Source organism: Panthera onca, chromosome A2 (genome assembly GCF_046562875.1).
Source record: "Panthera onca isolate mPanOnc1 chromosome A2, mPanOnc1 haplotype 2, whole genome shotgun sequence".
Classification (NCBI taxonomy): Eukaryota; Metazoa; Chordata; class Mammalia; order Carnivora; family Felidae; genus Panthera; species Panthera onca.
In genome coordinates this window covers 52,335,621-52,355,866 of record NC_138340.1, presented here as the reverse complement: position 1 = coordinate 52,355,866, position 20,246 = coordinate 52,335,621, and the positions used below count along the sequence as shown (strand labels likewise).

The window sequence follows — 20,246 nt, the reverse complement described above, 5'->3', positions numbered from 1 at the left end:
TTAGGATGCTGAAGCTATTCTGTATGTCATGGCAGATACATGACATTATACACTTGTTAAAACCCATCAAGTGCACAACACAAAGAGTGAAACTGAATGTAAACTCTGGCTAGTAATAATCTCAAGATTGCCTCATCAATTGCAACAAACGTGCCACACTCATAAAATGTAAATAATAGGGGAAATGAGAGCGGGGTGAGGAGGTGTATGGGAATTCTCCGCTTAATTTTTCTGTAAAGCTAAAACCGCTTTCAGAAAGCCTATTAATTAAAAAAAAAAAAGAACATGCTTAGTGCACACAATTTTATGTCCAACTGTGGGGGGGGGGGAATCCCTCCCCAGTTAAAAACTCCTGTCCTAGAAAACACCACTCATCCAGATACTCCACCCGCTCCCACAGAGAGCAGCAAATGTCTAGCAAGAGTAGATACTTTGTACATGTCTGTTGATTCATCTAAAAGGCAAAGGCGTAGCCAGCACGTGGCACACAGTAGGTGTTCAATAGTACTTGCTATATGAAAAAATATAAGGCTGGAATTCTAAAAACAAAACAAAACAGAAACAGCCTAAGAAGCCCTGGAGATTCTTAGAGAGGTCTCACGGTCAGTCTCCTGTGCTGGTACAGCTGGAGTCACGACTGTCCATGGTCCCCATCAACCCACACTGTGGCCACTCTTGGTGACATCTCTCTTTCTCCCTATGAGAATACAAAATCCTCAAGGACAACAGCACTGCCCAGTTCACCCCTCATACTACGAACATATGGTCAGACCTGGAAGGCAGCAGGCACATCTTCAGGGTTTGCTGACATCTTTTCAGAATGAGCCCCATGTCTCTTTTCTCTGCGGAGCCTCTTGGGCTTCCAGAAGTAGCCACACGAATTCAAACAACGGCACTAACCCTAGGTCCATGTGCCCATAAACCCACAATGTCACAACTGGGGGGCTGCTTCTCGTGTCCCCTGTGACATTGCAAAGTCTCCACTGTCCTGGGAAGACAGACTTCTTCCTTGCTTTACACTGTCCTCCCAAATCAAGGTCATTTGATACGTGTGTCCACTCCTTTACTCACCTCAAAACTTACTCTCTTCTCTTTCTCTTTTTCTGTCCCTAGAGAAGTTTACACATTACTGTTTCATCTAACCTCACCACGTCTACAAGGGGCGCATATTAGTAAAAGATTGTATGTTGAGGCTTGTAAGAGAGGAAACTGAGGTTCAGTGAGGGTGAGTGCCTGCCTGAGGTCACACAGTGGGGTAAGCAAGAGGCAGGCATTCAAATGCAGTTCTGTCCGACTCTAAAACTCTGCTGCCAATGTCTACTGAGTCCCTCCAGTCTGAGCAATCTTCGAAGTTACAGCTTTGTTATGCCAATCAACTTCTTGCCCAGAAACTTTCAACAGCAGCCTCCTGACCACTGAATGAAGTCTTAAACTCTTTGGGCTGGCACCAAAGGTTCCCAGTGACAGGGCCTCAGTCTGCTGTCTCACTCTTACTTCCTACGATTCCCTGTAACAAAACCTGTTCTATAGCCACACTGAGTTACTGACCATTCCCTTCATACATGCAGACTTTCCTAGTTCTGGTGTTTGCTTATCTCCAAACAGCCTTCTTTTCCCTATCCTTCAAAGATAAAATCAAAGGCTACCTGTTTCAAAAAGTCTTCCAAAGGATGTGCAACTGGAAATAGTTTTGTTCTCCTCTGTGTGCAGTCCTTTATCTAAACCACCATATGGTATCCACCCACCCAACCATCCAGTATTGACTGGGTGTCTAACATGTGCCAGGCTGTATGACAGGTGTCAGGGAGACTACAGTGCACAAGACAAACCAGTTCTTCGCTTACATGGAGCTGCATTAACTGGGGAGGCTAACATTGAGCACATCAACAAACACATGAGATTGCTTCAGACAGCCATCAGTGCCGTGAATAAAAGAAAACAGGGGTTTCATTAAAGTCACGGGGTTTAGTGAAGGTTTGAGCTCGGCTGGTCAGAGGCGACCTGACTTTGGAGCTAAGACTTACAGGACAAGAAGGAGCAGGCCACAGGATTATCAGAGGGAACAGTGATCTAGACAGGCAGGGTTTATGGTAGGAAGGAGTCTAGGATGCCCAAGGCCATGTGGGACATGGGACCAGGCCACAGAGGGCCATGGTAAGCAGTCTTGATTTTAATCCTAGTGTGAGGGGAAGCTGCTGGGGGGTTGACCTCTGTTTCTGGTCATGAATGAGTGGTATCAGACTAGCCCTCCTGCCATAAGCAGCTATCAAAGCAGTCACAATAGAGGAGGCGACCCTTTCAGGCAGTAGATAATATGCAGGGCAAGATTGTTATCTCTGAGAGATGGCAACCTCCAAGGGGGTTTTCCCCAGCCCTCTACCTGGGGACAGTTTCTTGACCACAGCAGACAGGGCTAGAATCTGGGCAGAATACATAGTCTCACCGGGCCAAGGAGGCAGGGCCAGAGTGCAGGACAGCTGAAAGAGTTATAATCTATAGTGTGGGGCACCAGAAAGGGGGAGCTATACAGAACAGGCCCCAGATGTCCATGTCACCTGGGAGACTGTGGCTGAGGGCTGAGCTGTAAACGTCCAGCGTGAGCCCACCCAAGGCCAGATAGTGCTGCCAGGGGCTGAGAGTGGAACAGATATGCTAGAGGTCAGACACTACTGGGGGAAGAGCACAGCCGGGGGACTGCCTACAAGCATGACAGATCAGTCAACACCAAGTATTCACCCTTGGCACCTGGCTGAGACACAGAAGGACCTCCCCTTAGGAGAAAGAACCAGGCCTCCAGGTAAGGTTTCTCCACCATGGCATTACGGATATTTTGGGCCCCATAGCTCTTTGTTTGGGGGGTTGTCCCATGCAATGTAGGATGTTTAGCAGCATCCCTGGCCTTCACTCACTAGATTGTCAATGGTGGCATTAACACGGTTTCCAGACATTGACTTATGTCTCCTGGGATGCAAAATTTCCCTAGTTGAGCACCAATGCTCTAGAGTAAGAACTCTTCTAGACCCATCCTAACAAAGCCTAAAGCAGAGCCCTGACAAGCTCTACAGAGGAGACAGAGCTTAGAACCAATGAAGGCCCACTGAGTCCTATTAAGTTAGAGGGTCTTAAGAAACAGCTTGGGATTTCCACATGCCTGCAACAAGAAAACATGAAGTTGAGTCTACATAAGTTTAAGGTGTCAATCGGTATTTGAAATACCTATTCAAATAAAACCCAACACTCTTCAGAGGAAGATAACAGAATTCAGAGCCTCTATAATATCGTATCCATAATATTTAACTACAACCCACAGTATTCAATCAAAAACTAACAGATATGCACAGAAACAGGAAAATATGATCCATGAACTGGGGAAAAAAGATGTTAGAATAAACATATGCAAAGAATTAAAGCAAAACACATTTAAGAACAATTCCAGGAAGTTACATAATCCAGGATTCCTTTTTCAAAGCTCCCTCGGTCTGTTGGGTGAGGAAGGAGATCGTGGTAAGGGGCAGGGAGCCCATCTTGGAGGCTCTTAGCTCATAGGAGGCTGGTCTGTACCTCATTTGTTTAAGCTGCACTTATATTAGCATGTTGAACCCTGGTAGATTCTCTCAAAGTGGGGTACAAATTAGGGTAGATGAATCAAGAAAGAACAAGCAAATGAAACAAAGAATGAATGAATGTCAACATTGGGAACCAGGTGAGCAAGGAGTGTTCCAAAGTGGAGTTGAAGGGTTTCCTTGTCACAGGAGGGGCCAATCAGAAACTGACCAGGTTACTACAGAGGAGATTCCTGCACTGGGTGGGGACTAAACCCACCTGACCCTGAGATTCTAGGATTCTTGCAAGGTAGTCATGCAGGTCTGGGATGCTCAAAGACACCAGAGCCAGAATTGCTAGCCCAGGTCTGCAGAGTAAGAGCAAGGCCAGAAAAATCAGATATGACAAAGGGTTTCAGCATTGCATCCTTTAGTTGCCCAAGTCAGACTCACCTGGGTTCAAGGGCTATCTCTGTAAGCACAAGGCAAGTAGTTTAACCTCTTGGAGTCTGAGTCACCTCATCTGAAAAACCTTTAGGACATAGGTTTTAAAACTCTCATGACCCATAGGAGAGAGCCTTTCATATGGTAATAGGACCATAGGTCCTGTCTTACAGGTCATAAAAATTTAAGGTACTTATACATAGCATTTAGTGCCTGGGTCTAGAAAATAATAATTATCAATAACTATTTGCTGATTGAGTGAATAGGATAAATTAAATGACAAGTTTGTGAAGTATACCTGTCATAAAATCAGCCATCAAGAAACGATAACTAATGGGATGCCTGGGTGGCTCAGTCAGTTGAGTGTCTGACTTTTTTTTTTAACATTTATTTATTTTTGAGAGACAGAGGCAGAGCATGGGGTGGGGGGTGGAAAGGGGGGGGAGAGAGAGAGAGAGAGAGAGAGAGAGAAAGAGAGAGAGAGAGAAAGAGAGAGAGAGAGAAAGAGAGAGAGAGAGAGAGAGAGAGATACAGAATCCGAAGCAGGCTCTAGGCTCTGAGCTGTTTGTTAGCACAGAGCCTGATGCGGGGCTCGGAACTCACGAACTGCGAGACCATGACCTGAGCTGAAGTCGGAGGCTCAACCAACTGTGCCACCCAGGTGCCCCGAGTGTCTGACTCTTGATTGCTGCTCAGGTCATGATCTCACAGGGTGTGAGTTCGAGCCCCACACCAGGCTCTGAGCTGATGGTGCAGAACCTGTTTGGGATTCTCTGTCTCCCTCTCTGTCTGCTCCTCCCCTGTTTGCTTGCTCTCTCTCTCTCTCTAAAATAAACAAACATTAGAAAAAGAAACAATAACTAGTATCACTACTCATATGTGTACCCAAGCAGCTCTTCAACCGCTGAGACTGCAGATTAATAAGGGGCTACTGAAACAGCTGAGAACTAAAATTCACAACACTTCCCCCTGAGTAAGCCTATGGCTGAAAGAATTTAATGAGGAACCCCAGCGACGCACAGAATCTCAGTGGAATATACAGGAATTCTGATTCCACAGACCAGCAACTCTTGAGGAATTTCAAGCAGTCAAGAAAGAAGAAATGCTCACTACCTTCCTTTCAGTGTGTGTGTTAGATCAGTAATGTTTCTCTAATTCTGGAGGCATTCACCCAGTGACGGGAAGCATACCTGGGTCAGGTGAACTCCAACCCTAATACCCCCTCCTTCACTACTGTTAACACTGACCTAATTATGTGTGTCTCCCAAGAGACTATCGTCTCCTTGAAGACAAGAATCATGCATCATCTGATTCTGCATCCGCAGTACCTGGTGCTGAGTAGACAACAGATGAATGCTGGTAGAACAGTGACCCTAGCCCCAAACCAAATATACCAAAAGGAACCTTGGTTGATTTTCAGTCCCAGGGAGTAGCCCTCGTGTCCAGGGAGGTTTGCAATATTTTCAAAAACATATCCAGTGTCTACAAGTCAGTATCATTATTTCCATTTCAGTCGGGAAGTCCAGCAGTAAAGACACTCATGTTTCCTTGGGTCCCTGTCTGGAGCCAAAGTACATTGCCACCAGGTGGCAGCGATTCCATGGGCGTGTCCACAAGGTTCATCAGGTGAGGTTTTAAATGAGGATCTTGTTTTCCCTGATTTGTCCTTATGGGGTGAGGGCAGGTGGAGGAGATTTCCAGTGTTCTGAGGTGCTCACTCTTTGGGCATCCTTCTACCCCACCTCCAGGACTTGGGGCACCTTAGCTGCCAGCTCCAGTTCCCTCCATAGAAGAGGCTGACTTGGGGAATGTGTGCACACCCTGGGAAAGCAGACCCCACGATTTGGATCCGTGACAGGCCTTTCTGTTCTTGCCCTGAAAACACACACTCGAAACACAATGAAGAGTGAGAGTGGCAGGAATCTGGGGCAGGGAAAATGTGATTTCCTGAAAGCGGCCCTCCATTCCCCAAAGACTGAAAAGACAGAAAATAAAAATTTGGGGGGGAAAAATGGAGTGGAAGCACTTCACACTTCGGAGAGAACACAGGGCTGACAGTGAAGGCAAATAGGTGTTTAGAAAGTTATAAGAGACCACGGAATGCAAATTGCCAGAGGACAAAGAAGGCGAGCCGTGTTGCTTCAAGTTCTTGATGAGAAACTTAATTTACTGGATTCACAATGAAGGCACTCGGTTCTGAGTTCAAAGCCTCCCTCTAGGCCTGTGGAGCTCTGACTCATCCTGCCCAGAGCCCAGTGACATGGAGGCAAATGAAGAACATCACTGGTGTCCCTGGAGCCCTACTGCATGCCAGACCCTGGGCTGGGCACTGAAAATGAGAAATAGAAGTGCTTTTGCATTCACATGCAAACCTGCTCCACAACTGCTATGTGTGGTAGATATTCTAACCCCAACAGACCGGTGAGAACCCTGAGCTCTGAGAGGTAAAGGGACAGCCTGAAGGCCACCAAGCTGGTCAATGGCAACAGAGTGACTCAAATTTCCTTTCCTAGATACCAGATTCCAATGCACTAAAAATCCTGTCTCTGGAGAGCTTACCCACAACTGCAGTCCATGCTAGGTCATTGTAACAGACGCATAGGCTCCTCCTGAAACTGTCCGTCCTTCCTTTTTTCCTTCCTTCAATTCCTTCCTTCAATTCCTTCCTTCAATTCCTTCCTTCAATTCCTTCCTTCCTTCCTTCCTTCCTTCCTTCCTTCCTTCCTTCCTTCCTTCCTTCCCTCCCCCCTCTCTTCCTGCCTGCCTGCCTAAAAGTATTTACTGAGCTCTTAATGTTGGCAGGCTCTGTTTCCAGGGGCAGGACATCTAACAGTGAATGCAACAGATCAATCCTCTGCCCTCCTGGAGCTAACATTCTAGTGAGTGGAGTATGGTGACACAAAATGAAAGGTGTCTTAGATGTTGGCAAGTGTCATGGCGAAAACCAAAGCTGGGGGTGGGGGGTGGGTGTGTAGACAGGATGTGCAGGGCGGAGAGCATGATTTTATACAAGGTGGTCAGGAAGCCTTCACGGAGACTACAACAATAGGGCACACAGCCCTTTAGACCTTAAAATAACTTCCATGGCTCTCTCTCTGGACTTCACAGTTACCCTGTGAGGAAAGTGTTCTTGGCTCCCAGGCTCCCTACAACTGAGTTCTCTTTACATGCTTTTTGGAGTTCTCCTGCCTCACTGGCTGGGGAGATAGAAGGAGGGGGCCGCTGTGAATGCATCTGCCTGTCCAGATCAAGACTTAATTAGTCTTCATGCAGAATGCCACACAAGCCCAGAGGGCTCAGGAGCACCCCTCAAAAGGATTTTTCCCTTAAGGCCCTGGGAGCTGGGGTCCAGAGCGTTGCATCAGTCAGGAACCTGTGCCCCTTTAGAAACATAAATGACACAGCACACATGCATGTCTGAACCCCTTATAAGCAGCAGGGAAGGGGGGCTGGAGCCTGGGTCTGGAATTAATGGAGATCCTGGATCACGGAGAGGCCCCACCTTGCTGTCACTCTGGCCAGGATATGGGATCCAGGAAGCAAGAGTTTCCTATGGGGTAGAAGGCACCCCACTGAGGTGGGTTCCTCAGGTGGGTCATTGCCTGTCTTCCTTCTGCTGACCTGTACAGGCAAGCCCTCCCACCCCAGGCCCCCAACTTTACCAAATTCCAAACATGGCTTCAGGGAGGTAAAGCTGTGATGATAATATGTGAGCCCCATAGCTATTCCTGGAGCACTGGGACAGGGCTGGCTTTTCCAGCTGCAGGAGAGAGAAGGCAAGCTGGGGGTTCCATTTAGCACCCAGAGCATCAGCTATCAGCCCTCCTGTGAAGTCCCCACCCACGTAAGCCCCCAGGAAGCAAAAGACGGAGAGTGATGGCATGGATGCAGCCCCTTTAGATCTGCCCTAGTATGTAAAAGGCAGGAGTTATTCACAGGCTTTGGCACGAGGACCATCACCAAGAACAAGGTGCACATTCTTCTCAACAAACCAAAGGAAGGATGCAAAGCTCCGATCTCCTCCAACCCTCTTCCTTCTTCCAGGGAGGGAAGCCCACCCAGTCACAGAGTGCTCTTACTCATTTATATACTGACTGCCTGGCAGAGGTAGGCATGCTATAAATATCCGTGGGATAAGATACGGAACAGCTTTGCTGGGCTCTGGTGACAGGTGAGTGGTACACAGGATGGTCGCGATCCCTTTCCTCATGGAGTTGGCAGCCTGGGGAGGACTCCCAGTAAGGGCTTATTTCACTCCCTGGTGGCCCCCAGTCCCTCTGAGACCACGCCCACACTCTGGGAATGGCTGGAGCAGTGCAGGGACCCAATGAGTCTCTGAGGCTGGAGGTCTGAATGTGTCCAGCAGCCTCCCCTCTGACCAGCCCGACTCCTCGGCTCACCACCCCCATCACCTATCCTTCCCATTGGTTCACACACAAGAGACACTCTGATAGGTCCACCATCAACCTTTTAGTCCCTCGTAGCTGCGGGAAGCCTGACCACTGCAACTTCTAGATCACCCCGAAGAAACAAGGGTTGTTCACACTCGTAGACAAGCCAAGCGGCCAGGCCTTTCTGGGAGTCTTTCTTCCTGGTGCGTTCTGAAGCACAAATGGGAAACTAAGTCAGGTTCATTAGTCACAACAAGGACTTGATAAAAGGAGAAAACCACCAAGAGGCTGAGCCATTTTCTGATCTCCTGATTAGGTATTTCTGGCTGACAGCTCTCCTGACCTACTTTCTCTACTTCTGAGAGCCATGCCTCAGTTGTCTTGAGCGGGACCATGTGGCTACCTGAAGTCCTAACGCTACTTCAGGATGATTCTCCAGCCCCAGCCGTGTCCCAAACCTCAGCACACCTGTCTTCACCCTGTACTATTTTTGCCAAGTCCATGTTCATTCTAGTATTTATTTGATAGCTGCTTGTAAATTAACCTTGCTCCTTACCTCATTCATGTATGTAAATGTGTAGCATGTGTGTGTGTGTGTGTGTAAAGTGTATATAGATACAGCTTCACTCCAGCAATAACTATGAAGTCACGGTTCTGATACGGTTGATGGATGTCCCAGGTTTTTTTTTTTCCTAATGCACATTAAAATACGTAACTGCAAAAAGAAAAAACATTCCTCCACTAACTGGGTCATTGCACTTCACCTTCACAGCCATCTGATGGGGCAGGCGACTACAACCTGTGACCCTCATTCTAGGGAAGAGATGACCAGGTCCCAGAGAGGGAGGAGCCTTGCTAGAGGCCACACGAACTGTAACGGGAGAGCAGGATTTCCAGCCTGGGCCTTCCCGATGGTTCATGGCCTGGGGTGTGCACAAATGGGAACACTTAAAACTTCTCGGTGTGGATCTGTCATTTTCTTCTTTAGATCTTACCTTCATTCAGAGCCCAGAAACCCTGGGCTCTAAGTCCTAATTGGGCCACTGAGCTGCTGTGTGGCCACAGACAAGTAGCTCAGCCTCTCTGACCTGGATCTATCTACTGAGTGGACATACTAGCTGGGGTACTGTGATTCTACTGACCCACGCACAGGCTGCCTTCTTCCCTCAGCACGCCGAGACGAATCTGTGTGATGTGCTAGCCTCCAAAGTTCGAGGAGTTATCAAGACCCCTCCACAGATTCCAGGTTACTATACACCCCAACACCAGACCTTCAGCCCCCGGAGCAGACAGAAAGCAGGCTCAGGGCTACCCCCACCTCTCTTCTCAGCCATGTTGGGCCCTTCCCGCAACACACTCCAGCTTCCAAAGACATCAGTTACATGGAATTTTGTTTACCCTTCCTTCTTGCGGTCACTATCCTTACCTCTATCCCAATTAACTATCTCTGTTCCTTTTGGTGGGCATGCTCACACAAGGAGAATCAAAAAACATTACAACTCACAGATCTGGTGAGCTGGAGGTTTTTAAATTTTTGGCTAAAGCAACAGAATCTTTCTTCAAAAATCTCAAAATAGCTTTGGCTCTTACAGTCATTCAGCAAACATTTATTGAGCACCTATTATGTCCCACGCACTGAGCTAGCTAGGGATTGGAGATACAATGGTGGGAAAAACAGATACAGACCTTGCTTCCAAGCTGTCTTCTCTGGGAGGAACTTTGTATCCACCCTCTCTTAAGTACTCCCCTTGCCACTCCATCCTTGGCCTCTTTGGGTCTTGTCGCCATTTAATGGACTGCGTATTTTATTTTTTATTCTGTTCACTGCTTTCTTCTTTGACTGGCATATAAACTTCTTGGGGAAGGGATCATTATTTTGTTCAATGTCCACTGCTATATATCCCTGATACCTATAATAATCTCTGATACAGAACAGGCACTTAGTAAATATCTGTCAAGCAAATGAATGGACATTAAACAAATCACACATGTAATACATACATACATGTATATACATATATAAATATTTCCCTGCAAACATGGTAAGCGCTTTGGAAAATAAGTGTGAAATACTAGGGGGTGCATGGTTAGCAGTTGGGAAAGACTTGCCTGAAAAAGTGATGTTTAAACTGAGTCCTAAAGGATGAGTGGATGTTGGGCAAGGTGCAGAAGGAGGGTCTGGGGAGGAAAGAGGGAGCATTCTTAGCAGAGAAGTAACATGTGCAAAGGTCCTGAGGCAGAAAGAAGGCCAGTATCTGGCATGAACTGAGAGAGGGGGAGAAATGATGGGGATGCAGTAAGGAGACAGCTCAAGGAAGCCCTTGGAGGCCCTACCAAAGACCACAGGGAACCCCAGAAAGGATTTAAGCCAAGAGATGCCTGTCAGATTTAGATTTCAAAAAGATCACTCTGCTGCTGAATGAGAGTGGCCCACAGGACCAAGGGGTTAAGGGACATTTCTGGAAGACCAGTTAGGAGGCTACTGTCAAGGGGGAGATGGTGGTGTCTGGACCAGGCTGGTGGCAGCCGAGGCAGAGAGCAACATGGGTAGAGTGAGGGAGTCAAGCAGAGATCAGAGGCCAACAAGTCTCCCCTTACAGGCATTTGAGGGTTCTGCAGCTCAAAATTAGCACTTTTTTCTAGAATAGCCCAAATAGTAAATATTTTACGTTTTGCCAGTGTGCGGCAAAGAGTTACCACAGCAGACCTGATGTTCCTATCCCAAAGGGCCTGCTGGCAGGATTGGCTCTTGGCTGTTATATGGGAACTTAGCTAAGATATTCCCGTTACTAAGTCACACCGTCATTTTGTATGCCAGGGGCACTGAATTCTGCTGTGCCAGCTTGCCTGGACTATTTGTACAAGCAATACAACTTACGGTGAGTACCTGCTTTCCTTCTGGAGACCGTGTGATCAATCACATGGCCACAAAGTACCTGCACACTTAATAAAACTTCCCCATTAAAAACCCGAGTCCTGACCAATCTCCTCTGGGGAGAAATACTGCCCACATGCTGCTGCATTTTGATGCTGCAAGAAGGAACACGTTCTGTGTGGCTCCTCCTGGCAGGTGACTGTGGGAAGCCTATGCATGGATTCCTCCCGACTTGATGTGATGTGTCTTTTTCTCTCGCTGATGTGGACATAAGCTGTATTAAAGAGTATGACTGCTCTGAGTCCTCTGAGCCCCTCTAGTGAGTCATTCAGTGTGGTAGGGGGCGGGGCATAGGGGTCATATGGTTTCTGTCTCAGCTACTCATCTCTGCCTCTGAGTTATGCCTTTGAGCAGCCAAACAATATGGGGAAAAATAAGCAACAAGGCTGTGTTCCAATAAGACTTTATTTACAAAAATGGGCAGAGGGCTGAAGGTGGCCTGTAAGTCTATCATGTTCATGGGAAATGCAGGCATCTCAGAATCCACTTTGAACCTGCTGAATGAAATCAACCTTTTCTTGCCTTCATGGGAAAACGAAGGCCCAGAAGGAGAAAAAGAGAAGGAACCTGTCCAAGGTCACTTAGGATCAGCAGCAGAGCCCGAGGAAAGCCAGGTCCTGACTGCTGGCCCAATGTTCGTACCACGACTCCAAGTGGCCATTCCTCAGAACAGCCTTGCAAGTGAGTGCTGGCCTGGGAGCCGAAGCCTGAGAGGAAGGGAGATGGCAGGAAACTGGGATGATGAGGCAGACAGTGTGAATGGTGAACACCTGGCTTCACCTCTGTTCTGTGTGTGGGTATGTGCGTTTGTGGTACATGTGTATATGTGTAGATAGGGCTCTACGGTCGTAAGTGTTGGCTGGCTTTTCCCAAACTTTTCTGATCATCAGAATCTCCTCGGCAGCTTCCTAATTATATAAATAGGCAGGTGCCATCACATACCCCCAAAACTGCATTCTTAACATGTTCCAAGGTGTTCCGATGATCAGTTAGGTTTGGAAAATGTGGGTGATGCCCAGGATCTCCTTCCTGACAGACCCTGAGGAACAGGATAAGGAAACCTGTGAGCAGAGGAAAGAACACGAAATCTGTACTGGGTCAAGAATTTGTGGATCTGACAAAAAGGCACAGACCAGTGATTCTGGAAATACGTTTTCCAAAACTCACTCTCCAACTGAGCCTTTGCCATCGGAGGTTGGAGTTGGTGAGGCCAACAGTCAGGAGCTAATTTCCTTCTTCCTAGGGATTCTGCCTGCAACTCAGGATGCTGCGTCAGGTGCCCGGTGGTGCCCCGAGCCTCAGGGGCCCCTCACGGCACAGCAAACTGAGAAGAAACGAGCACACGTTGCCACTTCACCATGGACCTTAATCAGTGTAATGAGCTACACCTGAGCTGCAATAACTCGCCCTCCATAAACCTTTCCACCCACGTTCTCCTAACGGGGTGGCTGGAAGCTACAGACTGCAGACTCGGAGTTTCCTGCAGTCTCATCTACTATGAATGCAGATTCTACATTCTAATGCATGATGTATCTATGTTCATTTTAATAGAAATATGGGTGCCTCTATGATCATCACGGCATTATTTACAATAGCCAAATTATAAAAGCAGCCCAAGTGTCCACTGATTGACAAATGGATAAAGAAAATATGGTACACAGATACAACGGAATACTATTCAGTCACAAAGAAGAATGTAATCTTGCCATTTGCAACAACATGGATGGACCTGGGGGTATTATTTAAGTGAAATAAGTCAGAGAAAGACAAATACTGTATGATTTTGCTTATATGTTGAATCCAAAAAAAATTAACAAAACAGAACAGAAACAGACTCCAAGATACAGAGAACAATCTAGTGGTTGCTGGGATGGGGGTAGGCAAAATAGCAGAAGGGGATTAAAAGGTACAAACTTCCAGTTATAAAATAAATAAGTCAGAGGGATACAACGTACACTACATGGAATATAGTTGATAATATATAACAACTGTGTATGCTGACAGATGGTAGCTAGATTTACCAGGGTGATCACTTTGCAATGTATAAAAATGCCAGAATCACTATGTTGTACAGCTGAAACTAATATAACATTGTATATCAACTATACTTCAATTAAACAAACATGGATGTCTCCTCAGCCATCAGATGTCTTTGAGCACATTATCTGACACCCTGGATTTACCTGATGGCCTTTAGGAAACACTGATACCTGGGAACCACCCCCAGAAAATTTAATTTAATTGGTCTGGGCTACACTCTGGGAATTGGGATTTTTCAAAAGGTCCCAGGAGCTTCTAACAAGTAGTGAGGTTGAGCATTTCTGGGCCTGCAAGATGTCTGTTTTCACCTCTTGTCTAACATACACCTGGGAACACCATCACTGCCCACTTAGAGAAGCTTAGGTATAAACAGTCACTATCCAAGATTCAGCACAACCAACGCCTTACCGGACACAACTAAGAGGTGAGCCAGTTTTCACCAATTATTTTCTTTCTGCAAGCTGCACCCACAAGGAAAATCAATCACCAACAAAGACCCAGTTGGTCTCACTGAGATGCATGGCTGGGAGATCTGTGATCTTAGGCAGGAGGAAAAACTTTCTGTTTACACTTACCTCTAACAAATTTAGCATTTCTTCAATTATGAATATAGACAACAAACCGCAGAATTGTCAGCAGTAGAAATCCCAGATACTTTCATATCACAGTATAGATATCTCCACACATCATTTATGCTCACCATGACTTTGAAACCATAAAAATCATAGGACCTGTTGCTGGATCTTGCTCTTTAATGTATTGATAAACAAGCACATATATTATTACATGCCACAAATTTGTCTTTTGTTGATGTTTTGATGGTTGTATTTCAATATATTGGATTTCCTAGGCATTTAATTTATGCATGGAAAATGATTATTGTGAGAAGGGGTCCATGGACTTCTACATGCTCAGCCAGCTGCTAAGCCCCTGTGGCTGGCAGCAGAGGCTGGCGGAGGGCGTCCCAGTGGTGACAGGCAACTGGACACGAAGCAAGCAACTTTACCTGTGGGTCGGAGAGCCGGGAGAGGTCAGGATACAGGTAGAACTTGATGCCTTCGGAGGCCCCGGGCAAGGTGACCCCTCGGATCAGGAGGATCAGAAGCATGATATAGGGAAATGTTGCAGTGACGTATACAACCTGCCCAGGGGAGGAGAGGAAAGAATCAAGAAGGGGTGATGGTGGTGGGCAATGTGGCAGGGCCCTAACTTCTGGCCAGGAGCAGAGGACTTTCCAGTGTAGAACCCCAACGTGGCTTCTTCTCCCACCTCATCTCTCACCACTGTCCACTCAGGGGCCTGGCCTTTCAGTGAGTATCTCGTGAATGCCTACAATGATGCTTGAGACTGGTGCTTATCAATCATTTGTGACCACAACCCACAAAAGGAAATACATATGATATCAAAATCCCATACATATTGAGCTGAAACAGGACGTCCCACATGATACTCACTCTTACATGTGTGATGCACTCAATATTTTCTATCATATTCTATTTCATGTTTTCATAAGGCTGGTCATGACCCTCTAAATTTACGTCATGATTCACCAATGGGCCATGACCCACATTTTTTAAAAAGACTGCTCTTAATGATAATCAAGTTTTCACAGCCAAGGATAGAATAGAAAGATGCAGGGGAGGGGCACCTGGGTGGCCCAATCGGTTGAGTGTCTGACTCTTGACTTTGACTCAGGTCGTGATCTCAGGGTTTGAGAGATCAAGCCCCACCTTGGGCTCTGTGCTGACAGTGTGGAGCCTGCTTGGGATTCCCTCTCTATCTCTCTCTCTGCCCCTCCCCTGCTCACATGCCCTCTCTAAATAAATAAATAAATACATACATACATACATACTGAGAAGAGAAGAGAAGAGAAGAGAAGAGAAGAGAAGAGAAGAGAAGAGAAGAGTAAAGTGCAGGGAAATGGGGGAGGGAAGCTATTTGGGGCAAGAAAGACCCAGTGTTTGCCTGGGATCATTTCTGCTCGGTGTGCCTGGAGGCCAGTGATTGGAACCAGCAAACTGAGCAGCCCTTTTTAGCCCACAGATTCTGTACAAGAAACAGAATCTTCCCTGGGTTTCCTCACACAAGCACTGCTTATAAGCAAATAGCAACACCCTCAAGACTCTATCCTGTCCTTGGGCCACAACCTCTCCTTGAGGTCCATGCAGGACTTGGTGTCTCCTCCTCCAGGTCTGATTTTTCCTCCTTTGTCACATCTCTTCTGTAATCACTTCGTTGTGCCCTCTCGGTGGGACCTGCCTGTTCCATCTGTTTACATCAGCAACTTGTCAACATTTGGGGGCCATGGATGTCTCTGAGAATCTGAGGACAGCTACAGACTCTCCTCTCTTCCCCCAAAGGTGCACAGACACAGATACGTGTACCAGCTTTTGGATGGTTCAGAGACTCAGACTTCCCTGCTAAAGTACTTGTGCTGTGTGACCTACAATCTTAATTCTTCTAGTTGAAACCCTTCCCAGCTCAGGGTTTCTTTTACCAGTGGTCTAGTCCCTCACTCAGTTTTTGCATTCATTCATTCACTCACTCATCCACCTACTTACTCACTCACTCACCAAAAATACTCCTATGCACCAAGCGCTGAGCTAGACTCTGGAATATGCAAATAAGTCTCGAAATGGAAGTTTCTGCCTCAAGAGGCCCCGCTCTGGTAGAAAAGACAGACATGTAGGTAAGTAGATAATTAATGCATTATGTAATCAGCGGACTATAAAGGATGGAGGACCAAAGAGTAGCTAATTACAGAGGCAGTCAGGGAGGGCTTCTCCAAGGAGGTGATCCAGGTATTGGACCATAAAGGAGTTCAGGACATGGGAAACGGGGACAGAGGGAAGAAGAGAATAAAATCTTACTAAATGCCAGCCACTTTACACATGACAATGGAAATAGTTACATTTATGTAACTTGAATTTTTCCTTGTATTATTTTTTATTTTCATATAAATTAACATCTTCGAAAAACTGAAATAGAGATGCTATTTATGGCAGGACACCCAGTGATCCTTGTGTTAACTGGGCTATTACTTCATTGAAGAATGGTCCTATACGCATTAGAGGGACTAAAGGGGACAGGAACATTGCAAAGCAGTAACAAAAAAAGGTATTGCTTCTTTGCACTTAACCTTCAAACAAAAAAGTAAGAGTCCATACTTTACATAAATGCAAATGTAAGTCATTCAGTTGGTGACAAAGCAGGGATTTAAACCCAGTCCTCAAAAACAAGAAATAAGAACCAGCAGAGGGTGGTGTCATTGGGTCCTGGAGCTCACATCTGGAGGACTGGGTTGTTTCATCCAGACACTGTCCTTGGCCCACAGTGCTGGCAGCATCCTCAGCCTACTCACAGCCCTGCCCCAGCCAGTTAAGCATCCTGTTTCCAAACCAACAGTCAGCTCTACTGACATGTCAGTTATTTCAAACAACCTCTTGCTGTAACATACACTGTAATCCGGGTGAATGCAAGTCAGATGTATAAGAATCAGAGCCAACAGCTGATACTAATAGTCAAAAATGAAAGGCCAGCAGTCAATAGGGTTGACGGTTCCTGCCCAGACAGCTCATCGTGGTATAAAAGCTCCCATTTCTCTTAGCCTTACAGACGCAATCTTGCGTGGATCTTCAGCATTTCATATAAATTCTTGAGTATCTTCCTTCAAAATGAACCCCCACACCGTGGTCAACTGGCTTATGTCTGTGAAAAGACAGGAGGAAGCTACAATCTATTGCTTTTAATTGCATAATTTCCACTTTTGTCTCTGTAGTATGGCAGAAGATTAATTATCCAGAATGCCCAGGCCCCGAAGGATGACATATCTATCTTAACCCCCAATGCTCACAAAATGTAAGGAAAAGAATGTTATCCTATAAAATAGAACAAGTGAAAATCATAGGACTTTATCTTTACTCTGTGGGACCACCTTAACTTGTTGGTTATACTCCACCTGGCCTTTTTTTTTTTTTTTTTTTTGATAGAGCGAGAGAGTGCACACAAGCAAGCAAGGTAGAGGGGCAGAGGGAGAGACAGAATCTTAGGCTGAGCGTGAAGCCTGATGTGGTGCTGGATCCTAGGACCCTGGGATCATGACCTGAGTCAAAATTAGGAGACGAGTTGGATACTCAACCAACTGAGCACCCAGGCGCCCCTCCACCTGGTCTGTTTTTGAGTGAACATTAAGGGGTCACTTATAACCTGGCCAAATGCACCCTCACTATGCCCTCAGCAGCATACATAGCAGACTACTCCTCAATGACCACAGTAGTATGATTTATTAAATAGATAACAATTATTTTGAAGTAATTCCATTGTTTAAAGTTCTAAATGCATGTTCTGCTTCTACATTACATTGAGGAGAACTACCCTCCCTCCACTGGTATCCACACCTTCATTTTTATGTTTTTTTTAAATAAAACCATAAGGGAAATAAAATATTCAGATGAACTGCTCAAAGACCACAGTACAGACAATGACTTAGGTTGCCAAAACGAAACCACTGGCTGGCAGGCATTAGCTAGAAAAATCCCTTTGTGAGCTGAGGTTTGAGAGCCTCAAGTCAGGGAACAAAAGGTGGTTTAGGGGCATCATTATGTAATGGACACAAGTGGAGAGTGGTATGAAAGTTGAAAATGCAATGCTGAGGACAGCCTGTATCTGACACTGGTCCTGGTTCTCTTAACAGCCCCCTTCTGATTTGTTTCTGCCCTCAGTTATACCAGCCATTGGGATATCATCTTTGATTTTTCCTGAGAACAGCTGTAGATTGTCCATACAATACAGATCTTGTCATTAAGAAATTGTACATAAATGGCATTTACCCTGCCCTATCCCTGCTGTGTTCATGGCAGACATCACTAATCGATCACAATACTCTGTGCAGCTAAGCATGGACACAGCCTCAGAACCCTCCACAGTACTCCAGGCAGCTCCATAATCAGCTGGGAAGAAACCCACTATCTTCTACCCTTGATCTAGCCCACTTTTCATTTATGCCTTCATAGTCTCCTGCAGGTCCTTAGTCCCTGTGCCCAGAGTGGTAAGCCCCAGATCTCATGCTTAAGGAAAGACCTGCTGAATGTGCATACCTGAATGGGATTCCTGGGGTCATAACACCCAAAGGAGCAGTGTGAAACAGGAAAAGGAAGCTAGAGAGACAGGCTGGAAGGTTCTTTGCGAATGGATTCGGCCTTTGGGTGCCGACAGTGGAGTTGCAGCTGGGTCTCCAAGGATAAGCAGGAATGGGAGAGGCTGAGTCAGGCAGGGAAGATGTGGAACTAGCCAACAATGTAGAAGTGGGCTGAGAATACTGTCCCCTGGGTTGTCCTCCAGGTGTTCAAGCTGGAGTCTGCCTCCCCTCTTTCCTGAGCTGTGTCCCCATCAATCAGTGGTATTAAGACCCACCAACTTGATCTCCAATTATATTCTGAAATTACACCCCCTCTTCAGCCCCACCACCAAAGCCTTTCATTATCTTTCTTCTCAGTCATGCACCAGCCCCACTCTGTCCACACTGCAGGCAAGTTTCAAAACTATGAATTCAGCATGTGTCTTCCTGCTTCTCTGAATCTGCCCTCCCCAACCACACATTGAAGGCCGTGGGATATAGCGCAAAGGATTAGGCTTTGAGTCAGATGACCCTGCATTCAAATCTTGGGCTTCCCTGGCTTGCTGTGTGATTTGATCAGTCTCTATCCTTCCCCCAACTACTTTGTCCTCTGCTGTACCAGGTTCCTCACCCTTGGAAAGCGTGCCAGGCTCCTTCAAGGCCTCCTTATCTTTTTGTGCCTTCTTCTATTTGTACTATCCAGCCCCAGGTGTTCCTCCTGGGTGTGTTTGAATCCCCACAAGGCTGAGGACTCCTCAAAGTCAGGGACCCTGCCATCCAGGTGTGATACCATTGTCCTACCTACTTTATACATCAGGCAGCTGAAGCCCAGAATGGTGTTTCTGAAGTACTATAAGCCCCCACTCACCCTTATCCATGGGGGATATGTTCCAAGATCCAGACAGGTAGGACTGAACCTTATATATACTATGTTTTTTCCTGTATGTACATACCTATGATAAAATTTAATTAATAAATTAGTCACAGTAAGAGATTAAACACATTAACGAACATTAACTAAGAATAAACTAGAACAATTATAACAATATACTGCAATAAAAGTTAAGTGAATGTGGTCTCTCTCTCCCAAAATACCTCACTGTACTATACTTATCCCTCTTGTGATGCTGTGAGATGATAACGTGCCTGTGTGAAGAGAAGCAAGGTGAATGACCTAGACTACTGTGACATAGCATTAGGCTACTATTGACCTTCTGACATCAGGAGGAGGATCATCTGCTTCCAGGGAGGAACTGAAACCGCAGAGATCAAAACCATGAATAAGGGGCAGGGGGCCGGACTACTGTACCTCAGTCTCAGCTCAGGATCCACCTTCTAAACCTATAAGCCATGCCATCTGCCCACCTATTACGGAGAGCTGGAGTGCCACTTCCTCCCTGACTCCCTCCCCCACCACACACACATCCCTGTCACTCCAGTGCTCTCTGGTCCCCTCTAGCTGCTCTCCACCCGCTGTTTTATCACCTTGTAAGTGTAAGATTTCTAAAACATAAGCTCCTTGAGGAAAGGGAGTTTTGTCTTTTACTTTCCCTGCTGTGTCCACAGTGCCCAGGACAGCACAAGGTACATAAAACAAGCTCAATAAACATTTGGTGGATGGATGAACAAATAAGCAGGCTGAGGTCTGGGACCCCAAGGTTAGACTGCAGGGTTTCACAACACTACCGTGTGCTTCCTCTGTAGGAAACGCTGGGTCCGCATAAAATGGGATTCAGAAAATCGAATCGGATTTTCAGAGGAGTGTTTATAAATAAGGA

At 46.3% G+C, this 20,246-nt stretch overlaps 1 protein-coding gene across 1 annotated transcript in view; it reads right to left on the bottom strand.

The window, feature by feature from the left end:
• The window catches only part of SLC6A11 (solute carrier family 6 member 11), a 135,945-nt gene that overhangs the window by 54,405 nt on the left and 61,294 nt on the right, over positions 1-20,246 (bottom strand). Inside the window, exon 6 of the mRNA XM_060631769.3 lies at positions 14,359-14,493. Within this exon, the coding sequence (XP_060487752.1) occupies positions 14,359-14,493 (135 nt within the window). The remainder of the gene's footprint in view (positions 1-14,358; positions 14,494-20,246) is intronic.